This window comes from Talpa europaea (genome assembly GCF_964194135.1).
Source record: "Talpa europaea genome assembly, chromosome: 3".
In the NCBI taxonomy this organism is placed as follows: Eukaryota; Metazoa; Chordata; class Mammalia; order Eulipotyphla; family Talpidae; genus Talpa; species Talpa europaea.
The window spans coordinates 141,247,586-141,267,245 of record NC_140069.1 but is presented as its reverse complement, the minus strand read 5'-3'; the positions used below and the strand labels follow the sequence as shown (position 1 = coordinate 141,267,245).

The following is a 19,660-nucleotide window of genomic DNA, read 5'->3' as shown; positions in this document are numbered from 1 at the left end:
TTTACTGGTAAACTAAATTCTTAGAGGCAAGTATTATATCAGTAATTCCTTTTAAATAATCTTTTCCCTTACAAATTCTTGGAATTAAAAGTTTTCTTTACTTACTAACTTTTTTTGCTATGAAAGGAAGCCAATGTGACTGAAGTCAAAACACAGGCATGCAGATCTGTGGTAATTTATTCACACTCCCATAAGTTATTTGGGACTTTTGTTCATAAAAGGAAAAAAGGACCCAGTTGATATCTTTCTTTAATAATCTTAATGCTTCAGGGAGATTGGTAATGAAAAAACATGTAAGAAATCTTGCTACTACCAATCTGATGCTGTTTTTAGGGGAGTCTGTCATTAGAAATGGACCAAGTTTCCACTTTTCTTGGGTACAGTTTGAAAGTGTCCTGCAGCCTAAGAAGTCTAAATATTGAGGAAGGGGATGGAGGGGGAACGAGGAGAAAGGGGGAGAATCTAGAACAATGATGAGGCAAAAAATATTTAAATAAAATGTATTCAAAGTGAATAAATTTCTTCAACATCCTTTGTTGAACATCCTATTTGCATAAGGAAGCTGTAGGAACCAAGGAGTCCAATGCGCAGGTTTACTCACATGTCAACACTCTCAGTAAGAATTAGTAAAGCTTTAAGATCCCAAATGCTCCAAACCAATTTCACTATACTGGATACAGGGAGTAAAAATACACTGATTGTTATAAAAAATAATTCCTTGTACACATAATGATCCTAATGTAATTCCTCCCTTTAAAATACCATCTTAAAAATTGCAAAAATATATATATATATGCCATTTGAAAGAAGCATATGTAATATACACTTATACCTGTGTCTATCAATAGTTAATATCACCTGAAGTACCGCTAGCTAAAAGAACAGCAGGAGAGGTTGTGAACTGAGGTGAAGTCGGGGGATATTTACAGTTCATATTGGTAGGCCTTCAAGGGCTAAGAGCACCAAAGCTGCAGCCCTACATCAAAGATCCCTATTTCTCAAGAGAAAAATGTGAACACAATCACATTTTAACATCAAGAATGGAAATAAGAATTAACCAGTCAATACAGATGCACAAATCACCTGAAGAAGAGAGTGAAGTACCTGCTTCTGAATGGAAGATGAAATTGACCCTTTTACAAAAAGGCGACATCTAAGTTTCATCTGTTAACAACAACAGGCTCAATTTCTTGACTTTTAAAAATCTCCATGATTTAATAATATATATCACTGTGCTAAAATAACTTTCCTGAAGCATCTTTAGTCCACTGATTTACACGGGGAGTTGCTACACACTGGAGAAGATTCAAGTTTGCTCAGGATTTCTGAGGGTACAGTATTTTCTGTTACTGTCTGTATCAGACATAGGGTCATTAATTTTTTTGTGGTAAATTTGCTGCATAGTCCATTCAAATAGACATGATTGTTATTCCTGACAAACTGGCCTAATTCCAGATATCTCGTCTTTTATTATGCAATTCCTTCTACAAGTGTTCAGATCCAACCCCCAAGATGGATGGAGTTTACCCAAATCCTCAATTTCTTCTACCTCTCCCGGGGAAAAATCAAATTTGTACTTCTGTGGGTTTGACAACTGAGTCTTTTTCAAGTCAGTTAAAATGGTAACTCTGTCTTTCTTTAGAAGAGACCAAAGGTCACTAACTTTGCATGAAAGCATTTCTTCCTCCTGCACCTGGCTTTACTCAAGTATGTTTTCTTTTCTTTTTTCCTCCTCACCACAGTGCTTGGGACGAGAATGTAAACATTGACAGAACAGCAGCCCTATGACCACACAGTACTTCCCATCAGGGAGACTCCATCAGCCAGCTGAGTGTCTCATCTCCTTGGCTTGCTGGGGTGTCACTGAGATTTCCGTGGTAATTTAGTGTCCCCTTTACTTTGGCCTCCATCTGAAAAAAGAGATATTTTATTGGAATGGGTCAGCCTGTTATAAAAAATAGGTAAGAAAAACAAAGCAATAAGAACAACACATTTTTTAAATTTTCATGTGGGTGACACTGCTAAAAAGATAACCTTTAGTATCTTACCTGCTACAGTATTCAGAGGGGTGAGAAAATCATGAAGGTGATAAAAACTCATCAGAATGATCCTCTTATCTCAAATGGCAATGAGCCCAGTATCCCACACATATTATTTCAACAAGTATCACCAGTCTCATAGCCAGTTGTGTCAAAAACAGTGAGGATTATAAACAAAAGACCTACTCTCCACCTTCAAAGGACTACCCCATCTTTTAATTCCTTTAGAAGACAAAGAATTCCATTTTCCTGCAAGTGAAATTAAATTCCATATTGTGACATAGCATTCGATAGTTCTCAAGTATTTAAGTAAATGAACACAAATGTAGTGAAAAAAACAGCTGAGTCTGTGTTTTGGTCCTAATCTGGCAACAGTTGTGACAGGAAAATCTACTACTGGAAAGGTTTCTATTTTTACATGTGGCTAGTTAACTTTTACAGGGAAAATGATGATGACTCAATTTAAACCTTAGGCAATTTAAATATAAAACTGGAAGAGTTGAGAAAAAGATGATTCCTAGAAAAAGCAGAACCCATGACCATGAGTGCTGAAAATAGAAAGTCTCTAAGGAGCCATTGTCATAGCAAGGAAAATACCCACCCACTGACTTCCCCACCCCAGGTCTGAAAGAAAGAAGGGGGTGGGGGGAGAATGGTAGAAATCCACAGGTAAAGAGGAACTTTTTTTTTAAAAGATTTATTTATTTATGCATACAAGAACTAGGGTATAGGCCAAAGGTGCTGGGGGTGACAGGATTCACCAGAGACAGAGTAGGAGCACAACAGGCAGATCGACTGAAATACACTGCTGAGGGGAGCAGCGGGTGAGATAGCACCATATGTGGGTCAGCTCCCTGGCTGGTGATAGCTTGACAGTGCTGAGACTTTAACCCCTGTGCCCCCAGGGAGGCCCTGAAGAGGGATATACTGCTGTATCGCAATTAACATCTTAAGGCTGGGGGAGAACAAAAAGGTCACACTGCTAAGCCCACTTGTGAGAGTTACGTTACATAAACATAATGGAAAGCTTCCATTATTAAAGAGAAGATTTACCAATGAAACAAGGTGCCATTTCATAAGTTATACAAGCAAACTGTTACTAAAATAATTGTTGACAATATTGAAGGACACGGTTTTTCATTTTATAATGTAATATTACATATTGTGAGAGAAATGATTCCATTTGAAGTATAAATAAACAAAATAGTAAGGTAGTTTTCAAATGTGATTTTACTCAAAGCAGCTCTGGTTAATCAAGAAAAATAAAATACAGATGACTCTTGAACAACAAGGATTAAATTAGTGTGTGAGTGTGTGTGCTCCCCATCCAGAGATTCAACTAACTGACATCTCTGGTATCCAGGGAGAGGAAAAAGTCCCCATGTAAGTGGACCTGTGCAGTTGAAATGTGTGTTACTCAGTTGTTAACAATATTCATATTAACTGGACTGTGAGATTCTCAAGATTAGGGCGTGGCAAACTCTGGTCCAAAGACTAAATATGCCCCCCCTTTAAATGAAAATAAATAAAGCTTTATTGGGACCCAGGCACACTAGTGTTACAAATTGACTAAGGTAGTTTTCAGTGGCCAACTTCAGTATTTGCACTAGAGACTCTGTGATCTACAAAGCCTAGAACATTTACTATTTGGACATTTATGGAAAACCAAGACTCCTGCTTTGGACTAGTTAATGTTGGATAATTAACACTGTGGACTAGATACCATGCTAAAAAAATTTTTATTAAATACTCATAAGAAGCCTATTAAAATCATCTTGTCCAGTTTCCAAGCAAGAGAAGTGATGGCGAAAGAAGTTAAGAGACTGCGCAAAATAGCAGTGCTGGAATTCAGACTTCCAAGCTTGACTCAAATTTTGAGTTTTATATTTTAAAATGCTTTTAAAATAAAAAGGTGTGAGCTTTTTCATTTCAATTACTCGGAAAATACTGAGAGTCATATGTTCTTTCTCCCTCCAGGACAGTGGTGCTTCCCAGACAGCAAGATTATTCATATAAAAGTTGGAAAACTAGGGTCATGTTAAATGGGAATCCTGTTTATCTAATTCTGCACGGTTCATCTGCCCCAGAAGCCTTGGCCAGAAGCTGTATCACCACATCACACCGTTGCCAAAACGAAGGGTGGAACTGCTTCAGTTACAGGGCAATCCTCCTTAAGCATTAAAACCTAATCCGGGAGTTCAGGAAGATCAGGATAGCTGACCTAGATGCCCACATTTTTTTTTTAAAGATTTATTTATTTATGCATATAAGAGCTGGGGTACAGGCCAGAGGTGCGGGGGGTGAGAGGATTCACCAGAGACAGAGTGGGGAGCAGAACAGGTAGTCTACTGAAATACACTGCTGAGGGGGGCAGCAGGCGAGACAGGAGAGGTCTGCTGTGCCTTGTGGGTCAGCTCCCTGGCTGGGTATAAACTTGTGCTGCAATGGCTGTTAATAGCTTCATGGTGCTGAGACCTAAACCCTTGTGCCACCAGGGAGGCCCCATCGGTACCCACTTTATGTCTCCCATTTATACAACTTTGGTATTATATCCATTCTCTCAAGGGGCAAACCTCAGGCAGCTCACCGCTTAGGTCTTTTAGACCGTTAATTACAGCCTGTTGCCTGGAGATTGCTACATAGCTCCGTTTTCACATTGTGGTCAGCCGTAAATGTGGCCAAAGATCATTTTAAATGCAGCGGCCAAAAAGAACAGCAAGGCACCAGTCAAACTAAGAGGGCAGCTCTATAGTTACTTCTGCTCAAAGATCCAGAAAATGGCCTTCGCCTTCACTACACTATCAGCTGTCTACTGATGTCAGCTGTGGATAGGAGCAAGAAGCTGGAGGCCAAGGTGTTGTGTTCAGAGTCCACGATCTAATTTCAGAGAGATCTAGTTGGACTGTCAGTATAATGTCTACAGTTTGGACCATATTAACACCACTAAGTGGCAGAGAAGTTTAATGGTTAAGAATACAAGCTATGGGGCTTCCCTGGTGGTGCACAGGGTTAAGACGCAACCTATGAGGTTGTCCGTAGCCACTGTAGCATGAGTTCAATCCCCAGCCAGCCAGGGAGATACTCACATGGAGCAGCAGACCTCTCCTGTCTCACCCACTGCTCCCCTCAGCAGTAGATTTCAATCTGCTTGTTCTGTTCCCCACTGTCTCTGGTGAATCCTCTCATCCCCCACACCTCTGGCTTGTACTCCAGTTCTTATATGCATAAATAAATAAATCTTAAAAAAAAAAAAAGAACACAAGCTATGGAGTCAGACTTCCTGGGCTTGTTTCTCAGATATAACACTAGTGCATCACCCTGGGTAAGCGCTTACTTCTCAGTTTCCAGATGTGTAAAATGGAGGCTGTTACCTCACTCACAGGCTTCTTGTAAGGATTAATTTGCTAATATATGTCAGTAGTCACAAGACTATCTGGCACTTACATTTTTAATCAACTATTATAAATGCTAGACATGAATTTTATACAGTTCCATGGGCCTTTCTTTGTGATCATGAACATGTAACATATTCAAAATGCAGCTCTTTACATATGACGAAAGATCTCATTTACTGATGCCCTTTTCTTAAAAGGAGTTTGTTGTTAATGAGGATTCAGCCACGAAAATTTGCTTTCTACCCTCTGTCATTCCATTCACATTATTTTCAGAAGAGACTGAGAATCCACATTATAACTCTATATAAATAAAGAGCTGAAGAAATCAGTAGTTTTCTTACCATGAAACGTTTGCTGTAAGTGTGTAGGCAGAGGTGAGTGGGAAAGCGTTGCTGCATGCTGAGCTCCTGGTTGTAAACCCTTTAGTAAATCTGAGAGGAAAACACACCTGTTAGTAACTTCTTAAAATGAAGATTTGAGCTCTTAGATCAAAAATGCAAATAGTTTATCTAATGCAAGCACAGACCCTGACTTCAAAGACCTTCTTAACATAAATTTTTAAAAATTGCATCTGTAAATGCCTATGTATGCAAATAACCCAGCACACTTGGTTTTCTATTATTAAAATTTCATTAAAAGAAAGATAGATGGCTTATTAAAAACTGTAAATGAGATCTCAGAATCCAGTTGGACTTACACATAGATGAAATAAAGTGCAATGATTAAAAAAAAATTCTGTCATCTTCACTAACTCCAACTGGACTAATCTCGATCAGATACATTTTGTGAGAAGAGCCCACTTACTCTGAGTTAGGCTATGGTGGAAAGCGGCTGAGGTAGATCCCGACGTGGTTGTCACTCCAGCTGTGTCCGCTCCAAAGCCAAGTAGCTCCAAGGGAAACTGGAAGGGCATGGTCACTGGAACAAGGCCACCCAGCATCCCAAAAGGAGTCACATTTTGATTTGTTACAGACAAAGGTGATGTCATGAGAGTCAGAGGTGAGGCATTAGCCAATAATGATGCTCCTGCTGTGGACTGCAGAAACCAGGGGTCAAAATACATAAGAAATCAAGTCTTTAACCTGAATTATTTAATATCCTCATGGGTGCAATACTGTGTCTTATATCTACTCTAACAGAAACTTTTGTGAGCCAGAAATGAAGACTGACTGAGAAAAAAATATATTTCAAAGAGCTATCAATGTTGGTTTTGTAAATATGATTATACTTAACTATTTATCACCAGATACTGTTATTTTAATGCCAATATCAACATGTACTCACTCTTAATCCACTCATTTCTACCTTAGATTCCTACTTTTCCATTTTTGCTCCTAGTCCCCAGATCTGAACCACAAGTTATTAATTCCAGTTTCAATTTGGCCTCTGAAAATGCTTGGTAATCTTCCTACTTGTCTGATAATCTTTCCTGGCACAATCCCTGCAGTTGCTGTTCCAGGCTATTCTGCTTCTAGAGCTCCTAACTCAGTATCCTTCATTTCCATGGTTATCACAGAGAGAGATGAGGCCATCTGGATGTTATGCCTCATCATCAGTCCTACCTGACTCTTTCTCAGAGGTTAACCACCTGAACTCTGCTACAAATCCCACCTCTGCAGAACTTTCTGGGGCAAACAACTTGTACTGCACCTTTTCTGGGTTTCCTCTCTGTATATATATACAGAGACCGCTTTGTTTATTTTTACAAGCCTGCTGGTATTCCTTAGCAACAACCTGAGTTATTTGTGTCCCTTTCATTGTCAAACTTACTGAATGCCACTTCATTTCTTCTTTCCTTAACTCCTGAAAGCTGGTTTCATTTCACTACTTTTCTGAACTTAGATGCTCCATGGTAAAAGGTAAATCACAGAGTGTTTCGACATACCCCACCCTCAAGCTTTGATGCCAATGTTTTGATGTGTGAAAAATACATCAAAAAATATGCTAACACTGACGAGCTTTCATTGAGAAATTACTTAAACATTCCCGTTCAAGATAATTCAATATCTTTAAACTACTTTCTATACAGCAATTAAGTTTTTCCCATTTTGACATTTTTCTTTTTTACATGTAATGATCAAAGGTTACAATGAAACTTCCCCAGCATCACAGATTGTAGTTTCTGCAACTATGAGTTTACTTTCGTAGCCTTATTTTACCAACTCTAAATTTCTTTGGTTAAAACTTTTATAGTTCTGGGGAGAGAGGGAGGGCCGGCAGGAAAAAAAAAAAACACAACACAAAACTTTTACAGTTCTTCCTGCTTGCCCATGACTGTGCAGGAGCTTCTCTTTTTCCTTTTCCTTTCTCTAACAAACCTGTCCTTTTAAAATGTAAAAAAAAAAAAAAAAAACAAAAAAACAAAACAAAACTAAATTTAGTGAAGAAAAATGGACTACTTTGAAGATTTTAGTCAATCATAAATGTTAGCTGTTTTCAAGTTATTCTGTGAGTTGATCATTTCTACCAGTAAACATTACTATTAATAAGTGCTGGTTATCTTATTTCTTAGTTAATACATGTGATTTCCCCACACATGTATGCTGCATTACATGTCTCTATGCACTTGATGGTCCATGTCACTGCTAAGCAAAAAATGGTGGATGTCCCCCTAGAATGTTCTGGGGTTTCCCATCATTTTCCAATAGCCTCCCCTTTCCTATCTCCTTTGTCATCTCTCAAACGTATATGCATAGTTTTAACCTCTCATCTTAAGTGAGTAATTCCATCTGGATATGTGAAACTTGCACACCTAGCAATTGAACACATTATCTTTAGCGATCTCTCAGCCCCGCCCCCTGCCCCCCACCCCCGCCCCACTATGTTCATTGCTACCATCAAGTCTCATTCTTTCCTGGTTTCAAGCATCATAAAATGAAGGACAAGATGAGCTCACAAGTCAGCATATAACCATATATACCATTCATTTTTTTTTTAACCATAGCTTCCTCCAGCATTTAAGTAGAAAGTGTCAGCACCTGATATTCACACCTGTCTATGGATTTGCCTGTCTTTCCTCTATTGTGCCAATCTCGATACACAAATTCAGAAAGTAATTCAGAAAGAATTACTAAGTTAGAAATAATAATACTTTGAAGCATCTTGGATAGAAAGGATCCCACATTGATTTAAAAATGAACAAGAGTGTTTTCGTCTTTTTAATCGTAATTCTATTGTAGTCTCAGGGTAAGAGAGGGCACACACTCCAACTCGCTCCAAGTAAGGCCCTTTAGTGTGGAACATTAAAAATTGCTGATAAAGAAAAGTCTTTAAAACAGTAATATGCCATCAATGTCTAACACTTTGTACTTTCAGAAACTCCCCATATCCACCTTTATTTGTTCATAAAAGTAAAATGTTACACCAGATGAACCAAATGTTACACAGGCATTTCTCCTGTTAGAGGGGAGAGACCTTCCATAAGTGGAGTATCCCACGCTTGATGTTACTTGGAAGACACAGCACAAGTTGTTAACATGAAGTGGGTAAGCAGCAGGATAATGCCCCATAATCCAAAATCGTTTCCACTAGCTTCACATCTCATTTCAGAGGAAAATATGAAGGGGAACCTTGCCCTTCCTGTGGTGAGCACTGCATTTTTTTTAAACCAAGCTTTATTTTGGTGAGTACATCTGTTCCCTCTCCAAACATACAGAATGACCTTTTGAAATGCAAGTCAGACCATACCACTCCCCTGGCTAAAGAGCCTCGAACAGCTTCCCATTACACACAGAATCAAGTTCTTTATCATGGCCCACAAGGTCCTCCACCTCATGGTTCTGGTTCACCTCTGGCCCTATGACCTACCCATCACCTCTGCCCAGTCCAGCTGAACAGGCCTTCATGCCACGGTCTTTCCTATCTCACACATACCAGCCCTCCTGCCTAGACTATTTACTCCCTCTTATGGTTGGCTCTTGTTCATTTAATCGCCAGCTTAAATGCTGCCTCCTCCAAGCAGTCTTCCCTGACTTCCTTAGCTATGTTAACACCCCCATATTAGTCTGTTTTCATTTTTCATTAGCCCTTAAAATATTTTTTAAAATTAATGTTTTGCTTATTTTCCTTTCTAGACTATACGTTCTGAAAGAGAGTAGGATCTTGAGTTTGGTGTTCACTTTATTTCCCCAGCACCTAGAAGAGTGCCTGGCACATATTAAACACCTTAGAAACATGTGCTTAGTGAATAAATTACTTCGGAAATCATAAAGTGGCAAAGACAGGATTTACAAAAATTCGGTAACTTGAAAGGCAAGAAAGAAGTGAGAAGTTTATCAAATAGAAAGCAGTAAAGGTAATAACCAAGGATTTCAACTTCCATTAAACTAAGGACCTGTCATTTTCACCCTGCAAATGAGCACACAGCTGACGGTCCCTCTCAGACAGGAGATACATTTTGTAGGCAGAGATAGAGTAACTGTTAGTATTGAAATGCTGGAGAGGAATAAGGGCCACAAGGTAGCTAATAAGATTTCAGTGAGATGCTAAAGAAAAGCTTAGATTCAACAAGAGGCAAAAAAACCTTATTCAATTATTGTTGTTCTTTCCCATCAAACCAGTAAAACCAAACAAAAGTGGTCAGATAAGGCACGAACACTGAGGTCTCCAAACCAGGAGGAAGCAGTTATGTTTTTGAAGCACAGATTTTGCCATGTAGGTTTCTTGCTGACAAAACAAGTAAAGGGGGTGTGTGTGGTTATTGTGTGCGTGCGTGCGTGGGGCTATGTAAATGATCATATAAGATGGTTTCCAGGAAAAAAAAAAAAGAATCAATAGATGCTGGAGATGACAGAGGATGAAGAGTTAACCTAAATTCAAAGAAAACAAAGCAAGTGAAAAATAAATTTTAACTCCAGGAAAAAAGTAAAAAAATTATAAGTAAATGAAACTGGTTTATGATACTACTCAACAAACACAGTATTTACATAGTCATGGAATTTAATCAAGAGTTGTCATATTTTTAAGAAAATGGGATAGGTCTAAGAGAGCTAAAAGCCTCATTTTTCATAAAGAGAAAACAAAAGATAATACAAAAATTGATAAATCAAGAGTCTCCCATTCATTTTTATTAAAAACAGAAATGGCTAAGAGTTCAAAATAGCTGACACTAGAAAGAAGGCTGGCAGGTGACTGCCATTCTGTTATAATTCTCTCAATATAATCAAACTAAAGATTTCAAAAATACCCAACATTTTAACTAAGAAAATATTAACAGGAATGTGGGCTAACTCCTGGCCCTTACTTGTAACTTAAATTTTAACATTTAACTCTTAATATCAGCTTGATTTTATTTTCTTACTTCTGATGAAAGTAAAATTATATAGATAAAATATTCACTAATTCTAGATTTCAATTAAGGCAGTACCAGTTACATAAAATTTATTTCTATATTAGAATTTTGGAATAAATTTATCAGCTAAGTCTACAGTGACAGCAGAGGGGTGATTTGGATTTTGAGTGTATATTGAATAGCAACACCTAAGAGTGTACTGAATAGCAGGGAACTCCGACAAACACCACGAGAGAAACAGGAGGCAGTGCAAAGTAGGAGCATTTCCTTGTACAGAATTGCATAAATCAATGTCATATTTTCATAGACAAAGAAAATAAACACTAACATATCATAAAATGTATTTTTTAAAAAGCTGGTTATGATACACAGTAATAATTTGTCTACAGTGAACATAAATATTGTGAAATAAGTAAAAACCATTTCAGAGAAAAGAAGAATGCTAAAGAAACCAAATCAATACTGTGAGAGACAAATCTGAGAAAGTCTCAGAATACAAAGAAGTGGCAAAACGATGATGAATATGAAAGAAGATGATATAGGAGCCAGAGAAGAAATATGTCAGTAATAAGAGCACCCAAAAACCTAGGCCAAAAGAGCCAGAAATAATAACCCGATGCATAATAGAACAACATACTATTCCTAACTGAAAGATAGCACCATGCTCTGGGTATAAAATTAATGAAAACTAGACAAACCTAGCCATGGCTGGGGAACACTTGAATTTCAAGGAAAAAAGAAAACTTATTAGAATTTCGGCAGAGAGTCAGAGTAAATATAAGGGAACAACAAACCAGAATGGCCTCAGACTGATCTATGATAAACATAAATATTAATAAGGAAGGTCAGAGGAACAGTATTTGCAAAACCTGGAGAGGCAGCGACCCAAGCAGGCTCTACCTATTCAGGTGTGACAGCACAGATAAAGGTGCAAGAGCTAAAGTAAAGTATCTTTCACGTTATCTTTCTTGCAAAGATTCCTTGAGTGAAGTTCTCCTGCTGGCTGAGAGATAGAAATTTAAATTAAAAACTCATAAATGGGGAGATTGTGATATAAAAGGATGACTCGCACTAATTCGACAAAGAATTACGTGTGAACAAGTGCAAAATTCATGCAAAATAAAAATTTTATTTGAAAAAGCAAACGGTTAAGGGAAATAACATGAATGTATAAATTTGATTAAATAAAAAAATAAGAAAATTGTCAGGAGAGAGGGGACTAGGGTGGGAAGAGAGGAGACAGGTGAAGTGAAGCTCAGAAGTCACTAGTTTGATCTGAACTTTGATAAGATATAGTTTTAAATATGCATATTAGTTGTGCTTTTTAAAAATTTTGAAAGCACACATGTGGTATTTAAAACAGACCCACATGGCAACAAAAACCCTGCCCCCAGGGGTCCCGAGGGCTATGATGTTACCATCAGGAGTGTTCACAAACAACACAGGCCTGTTACAAACAACCCACCTATTGCACTGAGTTGATTAAATCGACTCACAAGAAAAACGGCACAATCTTACAGTTTAACACATGAACGTTTGTGACATACATACCTGCACACTGGCTGTCACCACTGAAGACCCTGAGGCAGAGGATGGTCGATGTGGAGTAGACAACGGCTTAGTAGCACCCTGTGTTCCACTTCCTGTTCCCCCAGACAGACTAGTCCTACTTGCTCCGCTTGAGTTAAGGTTGCTACCTCTGCTGGCAGGTACATTCATTGCAATTCCACTCAAGCTATTCTTCCCAACAGTTCCAGTGGATGATGAGTTTGTTAGCTTTGAAGGGGCCTGAAGATTTTTTGTAGACGGAAGGCCTGAAGTGCGACTGGAGGGTAATAAATTCAAGGTGGGAGACTGTCTGCTGACATTTATCCCACTGGGTTGCTTGTGGCCTGTGCTGTTACTGCTGGAGTGGCTACTCTGGGCTACTAGTGCATTTGGGCTGGAAGAGCTGGGGGACAGAGTAGGCTTGGGAGTTGGGGCCGATTTAGAAATAAGTTTAGTTGATACTGAAGGCTTAGCTGACAGAGAGGGCTTGGGTGAGGCTGAAGGCTTAGATGAGGGCAGGGGTTTAGGAGATGTGGCAGGTTTTGGAGACGCGGCAAGTTTGGGGGTTGCAGTCATTGAGAAGGGAGATTTGAAACCCTGCGTGGAGATTTGTGACACCATAGCCTTGGCTAAATAGTTACTGGAGGTAGTGGTGCTGGGTGCTGTCCTAGAAACCAGGGGGTGGGACCCTTGAGAACCATTTCCAGGTGAGGGAGTGGATAAAGGAAGGCGGTACATGAGTGGCTTATCTGAAGTCTTAATAAGTGGGGATGAACAGGAAAGTTGGGGATTATTACTTAATTTCACCACTGGGTTGGTCTGTGATTTACTAATGGTTGCTTGTAATGGAGACACATAGTTTTGTTGGACAGCTGAATGCTGGTGCACCTTTGTTACTTGTGTTAATGAAGAAGCATCTTGAGCCTCTGATGTTCCCAGGGCGTGAGAGGAGGCAGCAACTTGGGCTTGGGAAGAAGAGGAGACATGGGTCTGTGCAGAGGAAGAAGCGTGAATCTGGCTTGACCTCTGTAGTCCTTGTTGAAGTAGCCTGGCTGGCAAAGGTTCTAAGGAAACTTTTGGGTTCTGAATTGAAGAACCAGCAATAAGGCCTGAAGAAATGCCAGTATGAGCTAAATCTTGGGGTTTCTTTGGTACTGGCCCTGTATGACCAGCAATAAGACTTGATGAATGTGCAGTCTGAGTAGAATCTAGTTTTTTAGGAGTAGCCAATGGCAGCTTACTCATGATACTTGCTAATTTTTCTTCTCTTAGTCCTGGACGAGGTTTTGCCGTTGGCATGTTTATCCTGGAGCCAGCTGGAGGGCCCTTGTTCCCATTGTTGATCACAGCTAAAGCTTCAGACACGAGCTCCAGCGCAGGCGGATGGAAAGAAAGGTCTTCGTCAGGTGAGTCATCGAGGCAGATGGTCTCCTGGGCTGGCGTAGAGCTCGAACTGGTGGAAGCCACAGCTGACGTGCTAGAGCTTGTGGAAGGACCCCCAACGGAAGCCACTATGGATGCCGGAGTTTTCTGGTCCTTTTTTGGACTACAGTCCTGGCACAAACAGCATTACATTGGAAAGAAAATAAATGATTAATAAAGAAAAAAATTTAAAAAATGTTTTTAAAGGACTAAGAAACTCTCTTGATGACTGAAATTTACTGGAAATCTTTAGAGACTGCAAAACCACAATCATTTTTGAGAGAGCAGAGCTCTTGACTGAACTGCCCTCCTAACAAAGTATCGATCATGCATGGTGGTCACACCTTAGGAAGTCATTTTAAGAAGACGGCTTGAGAGCACACTAAAGGAACATTCACGTACTATCAATACACTGCTGATGCCCCAACCCTCTGCACACCTGTGTCAGATTTTGATCCTATTGCAAATTCATCTGTTCAGAGACAGTTTTCTCTTCAGTCTCCTTATACCTAAGAGAAAGTTTGCTTCTGTCTTAAGAATCTACCCAACCTTCTTTCTGCTTTCTTACCTTTCTGCCTCTTTGTGTGTCCTATCCTGCAGCCACCCATTGCCAGTACATGGAGAAACTGGTACTCACGCTGGCAGATGATTCAATGTAAGCAAATGTAAAGTATGGCTTCTAGTCATTATGGCAGAAGTTTTGTACTTTTTTGAGACAAACTTAGCTAAAGATACAATAATTCATTTTTAAATATTATGCTGCCAAATCACACCCACCACACCCACCCACCTCTACCATAGTCCATTTGGCTTCCTCCTCCCTCTGCTTCCCAGAAACAGAAGTAATTTGTAGATTCATTTAACATATATTTACTGTCCACTAAAAGGAAGGCACTATACTAAAAAAACAAGGGCGTGAGGAACTAAAATTCTTAACACTTAAGAGAATATTGTCTGTTTCCCCCCAAAAAAGTCAATATCCTTAAAATTTAAGGAAGAGATAAAATTAGAGCACACAGCTTAAAATATTCAAAGAGCAAAGGAACTGAAAAGTAACTTTTCTCTAAAAGGAAAATATGGAGTATGTGATCTGTTTCATTTCTAAGGTTAAAAAAAGAATTATTACATCAATATTATTTCAAAGTTTCTTCAAAACAAACCAACCCAAATAAACCCAAATTCAATGTCTTATGTTACATAGTGATTTACACAATGACCGTGGGAAAAGAATGGAGAGGAAAAATCTTTATGGTCACCTTTTAAGGTATTATAGTAATAAATAAGCTGTTAAGACTACTGTTATATTCTACCTTCCTTGTTCAAAGCTTCTATTCTAAAAGGCTACTTGCGAACCTCACTGGCTCTCAGAAGTCTGTGAGGGAACCACATAAGATCAAAGTTGCCCACTAAGATGAATGGGCAAATGCAGATGAGACACATTTGTTTTGACATGTCATCCAATTATATGACTAGTGAAAATTTCATCACTGTAAAAAGTACAGACACAAAGGGTGGGTAATACCGACAGCGATAGCAACATAAACCTGCTGCTTTAAGTACCATTTTTTAATAATAGTATTTTTATTTACATAAATAACAAATCCACCCAAGAGAGAACTGGATAGATTTAGAGTCAGAGAAATTTGTTCAGGATATATTTTTGAATCAAAAAAGCAAATTATGGCATTTATGTAAATAGCAATTCAATTATGTAAATAGTAACTTACATTATGTAAATAGTAATTCAATCTGAATAAATTGCAAATTTATTGGCTGGACAAATGGATAGACAGAGGGGGCCAGGAAGAGAGATCCGGAAGAAGGGAAGGAGGCTGCATACCAGAAAGTTAAGAACATTTTTCTCTGAGTAAGCAGAAATGCCTGGATACTTTAACTTTTCTCTTTATTTTTTGTATTGTGTGTACTTCTACTATAAGGATTTCTTTTACTAACTAAAAAAAAAAGGTATTTGAGATTTTTTTTTTAAAGATTTATTTATTTATTCATACAAACACTGGGTACAGTCAGAAGCACAGGAGAGTGAGAGAATTCACCAGAGCCAGAGCGGGGAGCAGAGCAGGCAGAAGGACCGAAGTACACTGCTGAGGGGAGCAGCGGGCGGCAGGAGAGGTCTGCACGCCATGTGGGACCCTCCTCTGGTGGCCGGGGAGCAACTGGGGATCAAACCGGCGCTGCGGAGGCTGCGGGCAGCTTCGCAACCCAGCGCTCAACTGCTGCGCCACCGGGGAGGCCCTGAGATTTTTTTCAATAACTAAAAAAAAGGTAACTTAGCAGGGTAAGACAAAACCAAATTGGCAACATTATTTTTTCATTTTGGAAAAAGGAAAAGTAACTTAATCACAGAGAAATAAACAAGATGGGTAATATCTCTCTCTTTTTTAAAGATTTATTTATTTTTATACAAGAGCAGGGGTACTGGCCATATACAAGGGAGGGTGAGAGGATTCACCAGACTAGTAGGGAGCAGAACAGGCAGACGACAGAAAAACATTGCTGAGGGGAGCAGTGGGCGTGAGAGGTCTGCTGCACCCTGTAGGATTCTCACCGGCTAACAGGCCGGAATCGAATCTGCACTACTGAGGCTGTGGACAGCTTCACAGTGCTGCGCTCAACCCACTGCTCCACCAGGGAGGCCCAAGATGGGCAATTTCTCTATACCATCCCTACACATTCATTATTTGAGTTCTGCTAAATTAATCATGTTTGAATAGACATCAAAATTTAACCAACCCGTTATTAGATGGGACTAAAAGTTTAATATTCTAGCAAAATCAGAGCCACATGTCAAAACAAAGCACATGAACTCAACAGAATTTAATAAAATATTGACTCAATATTATTTGGATTAGAAGACAAGGTAGGTTACTAAAAAACTAAGAGAACTGTTTACTTTGTATTCAAAGAACCTCTAACATAACAAGTTAAGAAAGTCAAAATAACAATATTGACCTTCTGACCATAACCTCGAGCAAAGAAACACCTAGTCAAACAGATATAAGTGATGGGAAAAATCTAAAATCTATAGGGTATGGTCCTCATTACAATTTTAATTTCAAATAATTATAGTTTCCATTCTAAAGATTATTTTTTGGCTCTCTTTCAATTGTTTCATTCACTTTTATATAATTTTTTAACCACTCTTCTAATTTAAATATTAAAAATATTTTAGTTCAACTTTTTATGCTCTAAATTAAATAAATCTAACTTTGTTGGTTGCTTCTGCTGACTCTCACTCACAGAAACTTACTTCCTCATATGTGCTGTATTTCCAGGTTGTAAACTCATGTTTACTTAAAAGTATAGCAGTACCAAAACAGATCTATGACAAACAACACAGGAACTTTTTACACGAAAAATGCATTTCATCATTTACCAATTGTGACAATTATGACTCCGTTCAATTCTTACCTTCACTTTGGGTTTAGGTGCAGGAATCACCTTTTTCTTTGCCCTAAGACAAAAGATTAAATAGAAGGCCGTTTCAATAGTATTTAGATCATTTATGAGGAAATTATATAATCTTACAGGGTAAATAATTTGTTTTGCTACTTGGAAAGCTCTTTGAAGGAAGGAATTATGTTTAAGTCTTCAGTTTATATATGAACAGCTACATTACCCCCAATTTCAATTTACTAGTAGAAAGACTAAACCATTAGTAAAATATGAAATGCAGAACAAGTTTTTTTAATTAAATGTAAATGCAAACTTCAAGTTCAAATTAAACCATGCCAAGTAGTTTAAGATAATATTTAAAAAACAAAATAAAATCTCAAGTTTTTATTTAAAATGTTAGCCTTTGGAGATTCCAATTTTTGGACTAATTTATCCCAAGAGTTTTATTTAAAATGTTAGCCTTAAAATCTCAAGTTTTAAAAGAAAATTATTTTTTTCTGTCATATTTCTTTATGTTAATGTCACACATGTATAAAATCATATACTATACAAAACAATAATAAAGAAATGCTTGCTTTTTATTCATTTACATTTTGGGAATTAATTTCTTCAAGCTTTTCACATGCAGTTGGTCATAGGACCTTGACTAGCACTAGAGAGGCATTCGAGATTATATTACATCTTCAGTTTTTTTTTTTTACTGCTTAAAATTTATTGTTCTTTAAAGAAAATTATTTTAAATATAAAAATTCAAATAAAGCATCAAAAAGACATGAAAAAATACTGTGGAAACTTGGAATCTTCGAGAAGTGTGAAAAATTTTGGAGATAAAAACGGTCACAGGTTCCATAGTAGGAGGAAATACTTAAATGTTTGCTGAATAATTAAAGAGTTCACAATCTAATGAAATACCTCACATTGTCTGAATATTTCTATTTTACTAGTGAAAAATGTCATCAATTAAAACTGTATCTTGATTAAAACTGCCAAGCTACAGCTTTATTAAGGCAACAGTAAATTTCAAATTCTTTTGGTAAAGGTCATCTGGACAAACGACTTCCAGACCCAACTCTTCCATTGATTCCTACTTTCTGGTACAAAACAACATACAAAGTTAGCCACAATACTGAGCAAGGAAGAAAACTTCTGCTTCAGAATAAAGGACAAATTACTTATAGTTGAATTGTGAAGCATATGTGATTTGAGAACTAGATGAAATTTATTTATTTTTTAATAAAGATTAAAAAAAATTTTTTATTTATACAATAGCTGGGGTATAGGCCAGAGGTGCGGGAGGGTGAGAGGAGAATGGGGAGCAGAACAGGTGGACAGACCGAAAGTACTGCTGAGGGGAGCAGCGGGCGCGACAGAAGAGGTCTGCCACACCATGTGGGAATCTCCCTGCCCGGCCGGGAATCAAACCCGAGCTGCAGGGGCTGCGGACAGCTTCACAGTGCGGTGCTCAACCCGCTGCGCCACAGGGGAGGCCCTGAACTAGATGAAATTTAAAGGACAGAAATACTATTGTTATTCACACTCACACACACCTCCCCCCAGAGATAACTAAACCACCTACAACAAAGTAAACCTATATTACATGAAAACAAACTACCTCAAATTTATGCTCAAAAAAACACTAGCAAGAACTGAAAACCACAACTAACTCAATATATTTCTGAATACTAACAAGGTTTTCTTCCTATGAACTTTTGAGAAATTTGCTACTTTTATATATAGTTTTTAAAGATTTATATTATTTATTTATGCATACAAGAGCTGGGATGTAGGATAGAAGTGCAGGGGGGCAGTGTGAGAGGATTCACCAGAGACAGAGTGGGGACCAGAACAGGCACATCTACTGAAATACACTGCCGAGGGGAGTGGGGATTGAGGTAGGAGAGGTCTGCTGTGCCATGTGGGTCAGCTCCCTGGCTGGGGATCGAACTTGTGCTGCAGTGGTTGCCAGATAGCTTTGAAGTGCTAAGACTTAACCCCCTGAGCCATTAGGGAGGCCCCTACTTCAAAATTTTATTAACCTTTAATACTACAATTCTAAACTTAGCCCTAAGTTGTAGGTAAAGATAAAACTTATATGTAGTTAACCAATATTCACCCCCAAACTTGCCTTTTTACCACTGTCTGCCAGGATGAGACCTTTCTTTAATAATCACATCACTATGGAAACATCCAATTTTGAACAAAGGGAAGGACATGAAGAGCATGTTAATTTTGTGGAATAAAACACTCTGCAAAGTAAGGCAGGGCAGGCATGTGTGTGGAACTGGTGAGAAAAGCACAAGACTATGGTTACCTGTGTAGAAGGTGACTGTGCGGGGATGACAAAGGACACTGTGCAGGGCAGAGGCCCAGCGAAAAGGAAACCACCAGAGCCTTCTTGTGCATATGGCTCCTGCAACAAGATGCCAGGCCAAAATGTGTTCCTTTATGGATAGATTCAGGTTTTGGAAACTAGTCTGAGAACTATTTATTGGGTTTTTTGTTGTTTTTTTTTGTGGGACCCTCGCCGGCGGCCAGGGAATGAACCGGCGCTG

General features: G+C 38.5%; 1 protein-coding gene across 1 annotated transcript in view; it reads right to left on the bottom strand.

The window, feature by feature from the left end:
• Positions 1-1,860: 1,860 nt before the first annotated feature.
• The window catches only part of UBN2 (ubinuclein 2), a gene marked incomplete at its 3' end in the record, with an annotated part of 65,693 nt that continues 47,893 nt past the window's right edge, over positions 1,861-19,660 (bottom strand). The window contains exons 13-17 of the mRNA XM_084229203.1: positions 17,124-17,166; positions 12,276-13,826; positions 6,239-6,470; positions 5,776-5,865; positions 1,861-1,910 (exon numbers count right to left, since the gene is read on the bottom strand). Coding sequence (XP_084085329.1) covers positions 1,861-1,910; positions 5,776-5,865; positions 6,239-6,470; positions 12,276-13,826; positions 17,124-17,166 — 1,966 coding nt within the window. The remainder of the gene's footprint in view (positions 1,911-5,775; positions 5,866-6,238; positions 6,471-12,275; positions 13,827-17,123; positions 17,167-19,660) is intronic.